This window comes from Monodelphis domestica, chromosome 2 (genome assembly GCF_027887165.1).
Source record: "Monodelphis domestica isolate mMonDom1 chromosome 2, mMonDom1.pri, whole genome shotgun sequence".
NCBI classification, from domain to species: Eukaryota; Metazoa; Chordata; class Mammalia; order Didelphimorphia; family Didelphidae; genus Monodelphis; species Monodelphis domestica.
This window is the reverse complement of record NC_077228.1, coordinates 509043436-509058361: the sequence shown is the minus strand read 5'-3', so window position 1 is coordinate 509058361 and position 14926 is coordinate 509043436. Positions and strand designations below refer to the sequence as shown.

The window sequence follows — 14926 nt, the reverse complement described above, 5'->3', positions numbered from 1 at the left end:
AGTAGGGAATTTGTTCCAATGGAGGATTCCTCAATGTGGACATTTTTTAACATTCACAAGTTTGAGAAATTTCAAGATTTAAAGGCTTGAGGGCAGCACAACTCTCGGAGGTCCCAATGTGCCAGGATGGGCCAAGAGGTGGACTCTGAGAACCAGCTAAAGCAAATACATGAAGAGGTGGGCCAACCCGCAGGCATGACATGGAGGGATTGAGCTTGGCATGGGGGAAGGCCACACAGATGAATTTAGGAATGCTTCCCATATTTAAATAAGCCACTAATGACCTTGTTGAAAAATATGCTGGACATGATAATAATAAGAGCCTCTATGATAAAAAAAAGAGCCTCTATGATATTTAAAGTACCTCATTCTGTAAATTCAACCACTTAAGTGCCTTCTTTATGAAGACTTTCCCAGATCCTAGGAATTTATCTCCCCCAATTTTCCACTTTAAGGAACCCTGGAAGGGACTTATTTCACTTTTGTCTTTGTATCCCCAGTGATCGGCACAGGACTTCATAGTTAGTGCTTGATCAATGTATCTCAAATGAATAATGGGTAGGATAAAAAGGAAAGGTTTCATGTAGATCATATTTGAGCTTAATATTAAATGAAATACACCATTAAAAATAAATAAAGTACCTCATTCTCCTCCTGAAGATAGGCAGATGGCACAGCAGATAAGAATGCCAGGTCTGGAGTCAGGAAGACCTGAGTTCAAATCCAGCCTCAGGTGCTTTCTAGTTGTGTGACCCCAGACAAGACACTGAACCCGCTTTGCCTCAGTTTCCTCATCTGAAAATGAGCTGAAGCAGGAAATGGCAAACTGCTCTAGTACCTTTGCCAACATGACCCAAAATAGGGTCCCAAAGAGTTGGACGTGACTGAAAACAACCCAACAGCAATTCTCCCCCAACCTTTCCTTCCACTCCCAATAAAATGCTGCTTGAGCGTGACAACTTGGTATTCTAGATATAAAAGGGGAGAAATGTGTGAAACCTACAGCATGCTAGGTAAGGACTTGGCAAACAGCAGGCTGCACACACCATCTAAGTAACAGAAACCTCGATTTGGGAGTCAGAGCTAAGAAGCCACCTAAAGGACTCCAATGTCCTCATTCTTCAGGCGAGGAAACCAAGGCCAAGGGAGGGGAAGTTACTTGGATAAAGTCCCATAAGCAGTGAGCATCCAAAGTGGGATTTGAACCCAGGGCCTCTGACTTCAGAGCCAGGTAGATTCTGGTTCTACTGCTCCAGTGTAGCCTAGGGCAAGGAACTTTACTTTTCTGGGCCTCATTTTGCTCATCTTTGAGATGGAAAGGCTCAAGCAGAGAGCCTCTGAGATCTCTTGCAGCATGAAAAACCTGTGAGCAAGGACAAGTTCTCATGGATGTGACCAACAAGGATATTGGGAAAAGCATGAAAAAAAAAAGACAAATTGGACACCAACACATGTGTGAGAGAGGGGAAAAAAAGGAGAATAGTCAGAGAGAAAGGCAGAGGGGGAAGAGAGTTGAAGGGAGGGGAAGGAGAGAAAGGAGAGGAATCGAGGGAGATAGAGATGGAGACAGACAGCCAGATAAAGACCAAAAGGGAGAGGGAAAGGAGAGAGAGGGAGGGGGAGAGACAGACAGACAGACAGATAGACAGAGACAGAGAGAGAGACAGAGAGAGGAGAGGGAGAGGGGGAGAGAGAGAGAGAGAGAGAGAGAGAGAGAGAGAGAGAGAGAGAGAGAGAGAGAGAGAGAGAGAGAGAGAGAGAGAGAGAGAAGGGAGAGGGAGAAAGGGAGGAGAGAGAGACAGACAGACAGACGGAGAGGGAGAGGGTAAGGGAGGGAGACAGAGAGACAGAGACAGAGAGAGAGGGAGGGAGGGAGGGAGAAAGGTAAAGGGAGAGACAGAGAGAGAGAGGAAGAGAGAGAGAGAGACAGAGAGAGAGAGAGAGAGAGAGAGAGAGAGAGAGAGAGAGAGAGAGAGAGAGAGAGAGAGAGAGAGAGAGAGGGTGTGTATGATGATTGCCCTGGATGGAAGGCCTGCCAACTCAAGTTATTTACTCTCAGGGGTGTAAGTCCACCTCACTCACAAGCAGGCAGATCTGTTGCTTCATTGACATTAGTCAGGAATGAACCATGCCAAGGCTCTGAGTTATGACTCTTTTTTTGTACTCATAGTTTGTTTAGTTGTTTTTCGATCTATACCTTCTTTGCAGTTTGGTATGAGCTGCCTGGGGAACTGAGTTTAAGTGAGTTACCCAGGAATCATGAACCTCCTTATATCTCAGACAGGATCTGAACTCAGGTCTTCCTGACCACAAGTCACCCCTCTTCTCCAGCCATACCACTTCCATTTCATAATCTGTGATTTATCTTGTGAAAAGGATGATGAGACAAAACACAGAAAAAGACAGACATCATAAAATAACCTTTATGTGGGATTATTAGATCTGTTTACATGTAAAAAAAAAAAACAGAAAGGACCTCATTAACAGATTTCAATTTTACATAAATTACAGATCGGCTCTTTAAAAAAAATACTATCATTCAATTCCATGTCAAGTCCTTTTGAATTTTTTTTTCTTTTTGAAGGCACAGTGCATGTAACACGCCCAAGCCTGAAGTGGTTGAGATGAATGTGGATTTGCTGGGCACCTTTGTAGAAACAGCTACAATATCACGTTTATTCTGCATAAACCAAGTACAATGTCATTCTGGGAAAATGTGTGTTGTGGGAATTTGAATTTAAAGCTGAGGAGAAAAAAATACATTCATGCCAATGACCCAGAAAGACTCTTGGGTGACCATCAGAAAAGAGAAGATGGCGCACTTGCCTCATGCTAAAATCACTCATATTTACATAATAATTGGAACCCAATTGTCTCTAAATGTCTAGAAGATGCCAAACTATATTTCGGCTAAAGGGAAATGACCGAGTCAGCATTCTGAAATTCAGGCAGTGAGCTAAATGAGTTCTTGCTGGAGAGGGGAAACGAGTGTTGAGGGGGATGGTCCAGGGAGCTGGAGGACCTCACCCATCCTCAGGCTGGCATCGATCCGTTAAGGGCCCTAATCGCCAAATCAAAGAGATGCTTCAATCAAAATGAATTAGAGGCCCACAGATATAAGGAAAGGTTAATAAAACAGAAGCCACTTGAGAGAAACAAAAATGGAATTTTTGGGTAAAGTACATTAAAACAAAAATTAGAAGTTTCAGTTGCCTGGCTGCCGCTGCGGTTGCTGCTGGTAGAAGTAATAATGTGGTTTTGAGTGAAGCCTAAGCTTGGGGCACCCAAAGTCAAGAGCCTTTTAACACCCAGCAGGGCCCAGCCTGGTTGTATGATTTCATTTCTGTTGGAAATAGGGGGAGACCAGGGACCTTTGAAGCCCTCTCTGGATCACCTGGGACTGTGTGAGGACAGCCTAGGAACACAGAAGTTCAGGCAAGATCTTTTTATTCATTTTTGTCACGTCACAATCTACGGACATGCTCCGTATCCCTTCATTTAACGCGGCCTCTTTCGGGCGAGCCACAGCTGATCCCCAGCCCAGCACCCTTCCCCGCCCAGGCCAACACACCCAACGGGCCACGTGTCCCCTTTGGCCAGCCGAGGAGATCCCGGGTAGAACTGCTTCTGACGAGAGTGCTGCCTTTGTGCCAGTGTCGCCACCCATCAGTCAGTCCATCTCACTGGACCAGGGACCCGATGAAAGCAATTTTACACAAAAGCGGACGACTACATTGTTACCTACTAGGTCAAATAGCCTTTTATTAAGGAGCGGGGATACAAAACGGACTCACCAGGCCTTGGGAGTCAAGGCACAAGTTGAATCTGGGCGACATTTCTCAATACTGTACACTTGTGGTTCCCAGGACTCCTTAGTAAGGAGATGCAAGGCCCAGAGAGGGGCTCGTTCCCTACTCTGTCTGGCCCCAGGACTTGGGCAGCTGGGCCCAATATGGCTAGTTTGGTTCCACAGAGACATAAAAGAAGGCTGAGAACCCTTTGGGTTAGTAGTCACACATCCAGGACACTCACAAGAACTGGGAACACAAGCTGGGGATACTTAGGCTCCATAGCACACTGGCATTTTTAGAAACTCCTCATTTAAGACAGAAAGGTTCTCAATTTTTCCTACTTAACTCAAAATAGAGCAGAATTTGGTTTTCCTTTCAAAATTAAAAAAAAAATGACCTAAAGAACTCAATGGCTCCCTCTTCCCACTCCCCTGTCCATGCCCGACATGTCCCACAAAGGCCGGAAGATCGGCCCTCTACAATGGCAAGTACTGATCAAGGGAGAAGAAGGAAAGCTTTCTGGAGGGCCGGGGCTGTAGAAGAGTCCCTGACACCTAGCAGGTACTCCATACATTCCTGGTGAATTCAACTGAAAAACAAAATGTCTGAGTTGGAGGAAGAAGCAGAGAAAGCGTTACTATCTGGAAATGAAGACTGGTGTATCTCTCATCTCAGGCCAATGGCATTTCCTTCCCTCCTGCGCTGTCCCAAGTGGAACCTGCCGGCAACTCAAGTTAAAATGATGCTATGAAAAGCTGAATTCCAAAGTATATGTGTTGATTACTTGATAAAGCACTTTGAAAAAAGAGAGGAAGAAATGTTAAATTAGGACTAAAGAGCAGGGGGAAAGGACCAGTAAAATAATGTTAACTGTTACTTTGGCACCCGATGAACTCCTTGTCCCGAGAGGCCTCCAAGGCCGAGCCTGACAGAAGAACAATTTCAATCTGGCCACCCCAATCGAAAGTTGGCCCTCCTCGACTTCCACGGCACGACAGCGACCCCTGCTTAACTACGTCTCTTCTCATAAACTACTCTGGACGCGAGCCCTACTGAAGGATGCTGCTTGGCACTGAAGAACTAAAGGAAGGACTCTCGGGCAGAGGATCGCTCCACGGAGCGATACTGACTACAATCCTCCTCGATCTGCTGAGCAGACAAGCTGCAGCTAAGTCACAACAACACTGATAGGTTATCTGATGCTCTTGTCATCCTGTCACCCTGAACTCCAACTCGCCCCATTCAGGACTGTTCCTCGACTAGTGCTATTCGACATTTATCAATTCAAGCCTTCCGAAGCAGCCAACCGGCGGTGGAGAGCCACTCCATCCCTGAATACTGCTAGCTGGACTCGGCGGCCACCCAACCGGAACGACCCAAGTGATGTGTAAGAGAAGCTCTCACTCGTGGATCTGCTAAGGGTCCGAGTCTGGGACAGAAGCCGAGCTCCACGGGGAGACACCCTGAGCTCACAGTGTGATGCTCTCAGCGCGGCTGCTCGGGTGGAGGATGGTGATGGGTGGCTGGGTGGCTGCTGTGGGGCTAAGAAGGTGCTAAGAGGCCCCTCCTCGACATTCCCAGATGCTGTCTGTAGAATGTGAACCAGCAAACAGGCTGGATGGACCGGATAAAGCAACAAGGCTAGCACGGTATAGCAAGGGGAAATGTTCATGAGCCAAGCGTCCTCCTGATGACGAGCCCAAGATTGGCAGAGGACGGTCGCACACCTGTGGGTTTGTTTCACTAAGTTCAAGGCAGGCCAATGGAGTTAGCCCTCCTTCTCCTCTCCCTTTGGAAAGCCTCCTGGCAACGCGTTTCTCCCTGAAAACTGGAAAAATTAAGTTCTGTGAAATCTAATGAGAGAGGTAGTAAAATCCCATTTTGGAGCATGGCATGAGAGCTCCCAGTGAGCTTTAGGATAGAGAGAGAAGCCCCAGAAAGCCTTTCCTTTTCCCCCCCTAAGATCCAATTTAGCCTCCGGTCCATGGAAATAATAAAAGGAAACTCCAGTTACTTTACAAACTAGAAGGGAAAAAAAAGCTCAGAAAGTTGAAAGAAACCTAGACCATTAAAGCTTCATAACACCGACGGATGCGGACAGCTCTCCCTGCAGTCCTGTTTCAGGGGGAGGGCCTGGGGCCCCACCAATGAGGGGCAGAAGCTAAAGCCACTAGCAAAGACCCAGAATGCACAGGCAACGTCTGCCAGGCAGTCGGAGGCTGCCGTGAAGTGACCCAGAGAGCTGGGTTTCATTGGAAAAACGGGGCCACGGGTCTTGCCCCACTTCTGATGCATAAATAGAAGAGATCCAAAAAACAGAAAAAAAGATGAGACGGCATTCAAGAGAAGGGAGTTTCAGATCTTCCGTATTCATGGAGGTTACACTTTTTTTTAAAGCAAGTTAACGTCCCTCACAGCTCTGTGAAGATGCAGGACAGATGGAGGCCGGCCTGCCCAGCCGCATGCACACGGCATCTCCTGGAAGGGGCAGCCGTCGTCCTGCTCGCGCCATAGGCTGGGAGAGGCGGGTGGCTCAGTGTTTGCTGGAATACAGCGTCTCCTCTTCCGTGTCTGTTTCGTCCTGGAACTCGTGGCTCAGGAGGGACTTCTTGGAGCCTGTGGACATCAGCCGGATCTCGTCCTCGTAGTCGTCGTGGTGCTGCCGGAGCCGGTGGAAGCCATCCTTGTGTCTGTTGGACTTGATGGAGCAGACGCACCAGATGATGCAGGCCGTCAACACCAGGGCTGACATGGTGGCACCTGCCGGGGAGAAACCAACACTGAAGTGGCCGTCTATGTCCAAGCATGCCGGAGGTGGGGTGGTCAGAGAGCCTTGGTTCGGATTCTGTCTCCGCCTCTTAGGTGCCCATATGGCCTGGGGCAAGTCACAGAACCTTCCAGGCCTCAGTTTGCCCATCTGTAAAACAGTACTTGGCACACAAGGTCACCTCCTAAAATGAGTTTTCATAGACTTGTTCTGGACCAACTAGAAGGGCTTCGCCCTAAATCAGGGGTTCTGAACCTGCCTGGTGTCCTGGGTGCCCCCTTTGGCAGCGGAGGGAAGCCCAGGGACCCCTTCTCCAAAGCATGTTTTTAAATCCACATGATAAAATAAACAGGGGTACAAAGGAAGTCAATTCTATTGAAATGTGGTTGTCAAAATGCTTTTTAAAAAGTTTTGTGACTTTGGGTTTTAGGTTTTAAAAGATCGCTCTATAGCAGAAATGAATAATATGGAACCAGGTATCAAGTGACAACATTTGTACATCCCAGTGAAATGGCTCGTCAGCTCTGAGAGGGGGGAGGGAAAAGGGAGGGAAAGAAAATGAATGATGGAAACATGGGAAAATTGTTAAAAATTAAAAATTAAAATTAAAACGCAAAGTCACAGACCTCCGGTTAAGACCCCACTCCAACCCTGCAATTAATACTTCTTGGGAAATCTGACCATGAACCCAAGGCCTAAGGATACTGTTTTGGAGAGAGCAACACAATGGAGACCTTTCACAGGCTCAAACAGACATAGATCTAGAGTGGGAAGGGACCTCAGAGGCCATTGACTTTAACCCCGTCATTTTACAGAAGAGGAAACTGAGACCCAGAAGTGAAGTGACTTGTCTAGGGTTATACAGCTAGTAACTGAGGCAGGATTTGAACTCAGGGATGTTTTTTCTTAAAAAAAATAAAAAATTAGGGGGCAGCTGGGTAGCTCAGTGGGTTGAGAGCCAGCCCTAGAGGCAGGAGGTCCTAGATTCAAATCTGGCTTCAGATACGTCCTCGCTGTGTGACCCTGGGCAAAGTCACTTAACCCCCATGGCCTAGCCCAAACCACTCTTCTGCCTTGAAACCAGTTAGTCCAGGGTCACACAGTGAGGACAGGGCTGAGGCCAGATTTAAAACCAGGACTTCCTTTCTCAGGCTTGGCCCTCTGTCCACTGAGCCACCTTGCTGCATACTTTTGGGGGCTGAAGACGTGAGTGCAAATCCAACCCTAGACACTTACTGGCTGTGTGACCCTGGGCAAGTCACTTAATTCCCATTTGTTTTGGTTTCGAGTGTAACATGAGACTAAAAAGAGCACCTACTTCCCAGGGTTGTGGTGAAGCTCCAATGGGATATTTGTAAAGAGCTTATTAGCCCAGGCCTGGCGATGGAGTTAGCGCTGTGTAGAGGCTTATTCCCTCCCTCTGGAGGTCTCTAGATCTTCAGTCTAGAGGCAGAGTGGACACGGAAGGCCCCCAAGGGAAGCAGTTTTCCCAGCGTCTGAGGAGGGATTCCAGGGCAGCCTCTCCTGACCCACGTGCAGGGCCTCCTCTCTGCCTCCGCAGGTGAAGGAGGCAGGATGTAGGCCTGCTCACGTGGGGCTCGAGCTGGATGACCGGTGAGGCCTCCGCTGTCCTGGCAAACACGGCCAGGGACCCCTTATGGGCGTCCTTTCATGTCACCATCCATTTGGAAAGGCTCCCAGACTGTTGGCCCGAGCCAGGTCAGGGAGGAGCAGCGCGAGTCTTTCCTCCACATCCATAGATTCTGGAGCAGGCCCGCGCCCGGCCAGTGTAGGGGGAACGGGGGGAAAGGAAGGGGGTTGCTCGAGGCCAGGGGGCCCACCCATCCCCCGGCTGGGGCCATGAGGGGGCCGAGGGGAACGAGGTCTTTACCTGCCACGGTCACCACGAGCTCCCGGGGCAAGCCAAAGATCCGGTTGTCGGTGTCGAAGACGATGACCACCGAACTGGCCGCATCGTGGTGCACGAAGACCTGCGAAAGCAAAGCTCCGGGTCAGAAAGAAGTCAGCGTGGGGCGTTAGGTGGAGCGGCCCGGAGATGGGTCCCACGGCCGGATGGAGGAAGAAAGGCTGGAAAAGGCCCCCCTTGGTTGGGCGCTCTTGGAGGCTTCCCGGGCCACGTCCCTGCCTACCTGTTTCTCTGTCGGCTGTCTCCCCGCTAAGAGTGCGAGCTCCCTGCGGGCAGAAGCTGCGCGGGAACCCCGTTAGAGACGCTGGTGCACCTCCCGCTGGCTGACTCACCAAGGGTTGATCTCTTGTGGCAAAATCATGGGACGACCTGGATAAGCGTCCCAGGGGATGGGCAAGCCCGGAAGTCTGGCAGGGACGACGGCTAAGAAGGTCCCTGCCATGAAAGCCAGCCTCGTTGTCCCCTAAGAAGTAATGAAACCATCTCCAAGATTCATATTTCCTTTTCCTTTCCTTCACTTTCTACTTTAGGATCAATACTATATGTTGGCTCCAAGGCAGAAGAGCGGGGCTAGCCAATGAGGGATAAGTGACTTGCCCAGGGTCACCCAGCTGGGAAGTGTCTGAGGCCAGATTTGAACCCAGGACCTCCCATCTCTGGGCCCGACTCTCCATCCACTGAGCCACCTCGTTGTGCCCAAATCTTCTTTTGGTGAATGTTAGATGGCTCACAAGGGTTTCTTTTCATTCTAATTCCAAGCCTGAACTCCTGGTCTGGCTTGAGTCAGAACAGGATGGACTGTATCACTGGAAGGCACTCCCGAACTGATGAGGTCACAGATTTCTATCAGCTGAGCATTTGAGAACATTAAGGTCATAGCGTACAGGTATCCCTTCCGTATAGCAATTCTCCCCATTGTGATTTTGCTATTTCTTGAGACAAGTGTAAGAAATTAAATGAGAACCTTTGGGGAGTTTTGGGGAAGCTTCAGGCACGTGAAGGCCAACAGATGACATGGAAACTTAGAAAGCATAAAATAGCCTACAGTCAAATACTTAATCCAAATATTGCAATAAGGTACTTTAAACATCCCATAATAGTAAAAGAAAAAATTCAGACTTCTTCTCTGGTCCAAAGAGAGAGCCCAAAACTTTTTTTTGTGCATTTTCCAGATTGTGAGGGTGCTGCATCTCTAACCCTCATGATGTGGAAGAGATACCTGTATATTCTTTCACCATATGAAACAATGAATATGATTTTTTTTAAAAAGGAGGAAGATGGTTTTCATGATGGTTTTGAAGTCAGAAATCCTGGGTCTGAATTCCATTTACTACCTTTATGACCTGAGGCAAATTATTTCCCTTCCTCTTGGCCTCAGTTTCCCCATCTGTAAAATGAGGGAAGTTGGACCAGATGGTCTCTGAGGTCCCTCCCATCTCTAATTCTATGGTCACAGAGAATGACTGTGTGGTACTCGAGTCTCTTACCTGGGAATGTTGCTGCTGGTACCCTTCAGCTATGGCGTTGATGTTATGGAAGCCGGGGGCCAACAGTACATGGAAATGGCCTCCCTCTTTTGTGTGCACCTTGATGCCTTCATTGAGAACGATGACTGCCTTAGAGACTGGTTTTCCACTCTTGTCTTGGACAATCCCATGAACTCCCTTGTGAACCTGGGCAGGGAAAGCTAAGTTAGTAGTCTGCCATTTTGTTTTGCTTTTGAAACTTGGACCCCTTTTATTATTATGCAACCAGAAAGGAGGAGTTGGAAGAACTCTGAACAACGGGGAGGACTGCCATGAACTACTGTGAAGAAAACAAAACCAAGGAGGCAAGTGACACCGTGACTATGGCAATAGAAACGAAGGGATCCTCAAAAGGAGGCCAAATGTCAAATTAAGTGAAAGGCCAATGGTGTCCCAGGGAACAGATAAATAACAGAGACTTCCCCTTCCTCTCAGAAGAGAAGTGAGAGGCTACCAGGGCACATAGTCACCAAATGATCAGACTATCCTTCTAGGGGTTGTTTTGACTTAACTATTTTTTTTTTGTGATAGGGGAAATGACATTAAAAAATTTAAAAACAAAAACCATCATTAAAACTTTTTTAAAAATGAGGAATAGTAGAAGGAACACTAGTTCTGGAGTCAAAGGATGTGGACCTAAATCCCACATCTGATACTTCTGACCTTGGGAGACTTTTGGCAAACCATAACTATGACCTCCTTGAGCCCATTGCTTCATATGTAAAATGAGGAAGCAGAGGTGGGGGGAGATAGCTTCAGAAGTCCCTTCCAACTACAGATCTATGATCTCTAAAGAAAAGAAACCCATATCTCAGTTTTTTTATCTTTAAAAAGAAGGGGTGGGTTCTAGGTGGAGTCTAGCTAGGATCCTAGAAGTCATTTAATTTCCTTAGGCCTCAATTTCCTTATGAGTAAAATGAAGGCCTTTACCTAGATGGCCTCTGAGCTCTCAACTCTAGATCTAGGATCTAGAGCCTAAAAGAAAAAAGGACCTCAGCCTCAGTTTCTTTATATAGAAAACAACAATGCTGAAGGAGAAATCCTCTGCGTCTCTTTTAGCTCTAAAGGTAAAAAAATCTTATCAATCACTAGGCCTCCGTTTCCTCTTTAGGTTTGGATTTAGAGGTTTGGATTGGATGGTTTTTTAATTTCCTTCTAACATGAGGAAACCTGGAAAGTCATTTAACTTCCATAGGCCTCAGCTTTCTTATTTATAGAAAGAGGGAGTTGGACAAGATAGTGTCCAAAGAACTTTCCAGCTCTACATCTATGAACCCATGAAATAAAGGTCTTTTGTCTGAAATTTCATGCATTTCAGGGGTAAGAGCTTGAGATAAATAATATTCTCTCTATGGAATCTGGTCTTGCCTCCCCTGCTTCAAGGTTTGAGCCATGGAGGTAGGGATAAGGAAGAATCTGATTTCTAGTTTAATTCCACTTTCCTCCTCCTGAACAGAACCAGGTACAATGGATGGGATCTTCAGAAAGACCAGGTTTTAGGTATGATATAAGGAAAGTCTTCCCAACAATGACAGCAGTCTCAAAGTTGAGTGGTCTGCCTCTGGAGAAGCAGGGGGGTGGGGTGGTGAGTCATGCCCTTCCCCCCAGTCACTCACATTTCCCAAGGAGAGGTTGAAAAGCCATGAAAAGGGGACGGTCCTGTTCAGGTTGGCCAATGAGCCACTTAGGCCGCCATGCTGTTGGCGGCATCTATTTCAAGAGGAAAGTCTCACCTCTACCAGCATGCTGAGAAGGGATTTCTTGTTCTCTGCCCACAAGGTAGGAAGCTGTCCAGCACTGGGGAAGTAACAGCAGCTAGTGTACACGGTGATCTCTGGACAGTGGCCATAGACGACACTGTAATCCTGGAAAACGGAGACAAGAAAGCAAGCATAGGGAGAGAAGTCAGTAAGAAGGATTTGTTTTTGTGATGCAAGAAGCCATTGGATAAGAAAACCAAGAAAATCTGTTAAGACCTTTCTAGGCATCTAAGGAAAGTGTCCTTGCCCTGTAGGAACTTTCTCTGATGGGGTCTCCTTTCCAAGATACATAAGGAATGGAGCCAAACGTATAAGAAGAGGAGCCATTCCCCAATTGACATGGTCAGAGCATATGAACAGGCAGTTTTCAATGGAAGAAATTCAAGCTCTCAACAACTATAAAGGCTAAAAATGCTCCAGTTGCTAATAATCAGAGAAATGCCAATTACTTCATATCTGAGGCTCTACCTCATAGCCATCAGATTAGCAAAAATGGAAAAAAGAAAAAGAAAAAACATTGTATGTTGGAGGGGCTACAGCAAGGCAGGCCTGCTGACTCAGTGTTAGTAGGGCTCGAGTTTTTGGTCCAGCCCTTCTTGAATGTGATCTGGACCTATGTCCAGAGTCACTACATGTGCATACCTCTCGAGCTATTGGCCTAAACCCCAAAGAGGACAAAACAAAAAGAGGACTCACGTGTACTTAATATTTATAGCAGCAAAGAACCAAAAACCAAGTGGGGGTTCACCAATTGAGGAATATGGCAGAATGCTATCACATTACAAAAAATGATGAAAGTGATGGTTTCAGAAAGACCAGGGAAGACTCATATAAACTGATGCAGTGAAGTGAGCAGAACCAGGGGAACTATTTAGATAATAACACAGTAAAGACAACTGAACAAATTGAGAATTCTGATTAATGCAGTGACCAACCGCCTGCCTGACAAGTGATGGACTGGAGATGCAGAATGGAGCATACATTTTTGGACATGGCTCATGGGGAAATTTGCTTTGATGATGATGATGATGACGCATATTTATTTGCTTTTCTTATTTCTTAATGGGGTGGGGTTGGTGGGAAAGAAAATAAATGCTGTAAATTTTTTAAAAGTAAAAACAACAACAATATATGTCTGAGCCTGCAATAGATTCGATCTGGGTGGGGATTTCAGAAAGAAAGACACAGCAACATTATTTGTAACTATCAAATGCCAGAAAAAAATCATGTGCCCAATAATTGAGGGAATGACTGTCATCCTCAGTCATGAAAATCTGAATTCAAGTCCTGCCTCAGACATATCCTAGCTGAGTGACCTTGGGCAAATCAACTAACCTCTCAGTCACTGTGACAAGCTCTCTATGACTCTTAGGGGCATAGAAGGGGGAGTTCCCTTGTCTGTATCCCCCAAAGGGATGGTTGTCTTGTTGAGAAATGATTATATTGAAATTTGTTAAAGAAAGAGCAGAGCCAGAGCCAGAGCCAGAGCCAGAGCTAGACAGAAAGGGAGGGAGAGTACCTTCATGCTACCCATGTGGCCGTGCCATTCTGCTCCACGAATCACTCCTCCTGGAATATTCTCATCTGTAAAAGCGTCCAGAAAAAGGAGGTGAGGGATGTACTTACACACAGTGACGGGGCACCCCTGGCTGGCTCAGTCATTCACCAGCATCCCCCCAATCAGAAGCTCTGCCATTGGACCAAGGCCGCTGGAGAGCCCAGGAGAAGGCAACGAAATTTGGAGTGAAGTTTGACTTCTGACTCTCCAGTTTCCTAGGTGTGTGTGAGGCACCTTGGGTACGTCACTTCCCTCTTTAGGGCAGTCTTCTCATCTGGAAGATGAAGGGACTTGGATGCGATGACCACTGAGGTCCCCTCCAGCTTGAGAGACCCAATTTCCTTCTTTGCAAAATAATCTCTAAAGTCTCTTCCAGACCGAATAATTCTACAACCCCAGGTCCAGAGCCATCGTTGGCCATGTTGGTCTATTAATACAAGCCCTCAAATCAACAAAAGCAGTTGAGATGAAAGGGGTTCATAGATATGTGTTAGGGTTAAGAGGTCCCCTCTTAAGGGTTTTTAGTTTACATTTTATAGATTATATAACTAATTACTTATATTTACTTTCTATTCTATATTAGATGAACAGGTATACTTTGTTTTTATATATCTATATGCTTTATTTCTATTTACTCCTTATATTTTAACTCATTAATGCTCAGTGGTTTCTCCCTACTCAGGGAAGCCACAGATTAAATTTATGTGCGCTCTAAACTCTGATATCCTGAGACAACATTGCCCCCCCCCCCCATTGTAGCTCAGGCACCCAGGCCAAAAGATAGTCTGATAGTAGTGGATGGTCAGCTTGAAGGAACTGAATGCAGGACTGGCAATGAGGGGGATTTGGATGTGAATCCCACGTGGGACACTGCCTGGCTATGTGATCCTGCTTCAAGTCACTTAAACTTTCCTTATCTGTAAAACCAGGGGTTGGAATCGATGCTTTCTGAGGCTGCTTCTAGCTTTAAACCTCGACCTGTGACTTTAGGGTACATCCAAAGACAGCGAGCCGGCCCAGCAGGGGACACTCCACAGAGGCGAGCCGGTGCTCTCCAAGGTCCAGCCCGACTCTCGAAGCCTACACCCTTATGGATCTTCGGCTTGCCTTGGTGGGCAGGTGACTAAGGAAGAGTCCTTCTCGCCGGGGCCCAAATGTCCCCCAACAAGGCCTCCCCGAAGTCTCAGTGGAGTAACTGTCCATGTAGGCAAGTGCATCGTGAAAACCAAAAAATGCCCCAAAGAGAAAGAGAGACCCCAATCCCAGCCTACACATACCTGATTTATTTGGGCAACTGGGCTGTCCCATGTGCATAGATGGGTGATTGTTGGCATAAAGTGATGCCAAATGTCTCAGAGTCTCTTTGTTTTCCACTATAAAAGGAAAAGTTCTCAAGTTAACAGAGGGCTCCGCAGGGAGGTGGCTTTGAAGGTCCAACTTCCATTGCTAGGTAAGGAATTGACTTAATTCTTCATCTGAAATCAGAATCTGTCTCATTATTTAATCAAATAAGCATGGATTAGGCACCCCCACCCATAGGTGAGACATAAAGTGAACACATTCAACCAGAGGCTGATGAGATGGTGCAGGACGGCCC

At 46.9% G+C, this 14926-nt stretch overlaps 1 protein-coding gene across 1 annotated transcript in view; it reads right to left on the bottom strand.

Moving 5' to 3' along the window:
• Positions 1-2409: 2409 nt before the first annotated feature.
• CPD (carboxypeptidase D) overlaps positions 2410-14926 on the bottom strand; it is a 77654-nt gene continuing 65137 nt past the window's right edge. The window contains 6 exon segments of the mRNA XM_056819586.1: positions 2410-6551; positions 8450-8549; positions 9973-10158; positions 11745-11876; positions 13291-13355; positions 14607-14804. Coding sequence (XP_056675564.1) covers positions 6325-6551; positions 8450-8549; positions 9973-10158; positions 11745-11876; positions 13291-13355; positions 14607-14804 — 908 coding nt within the window. The 3' untranslated portion in view covers positions 2410-6324.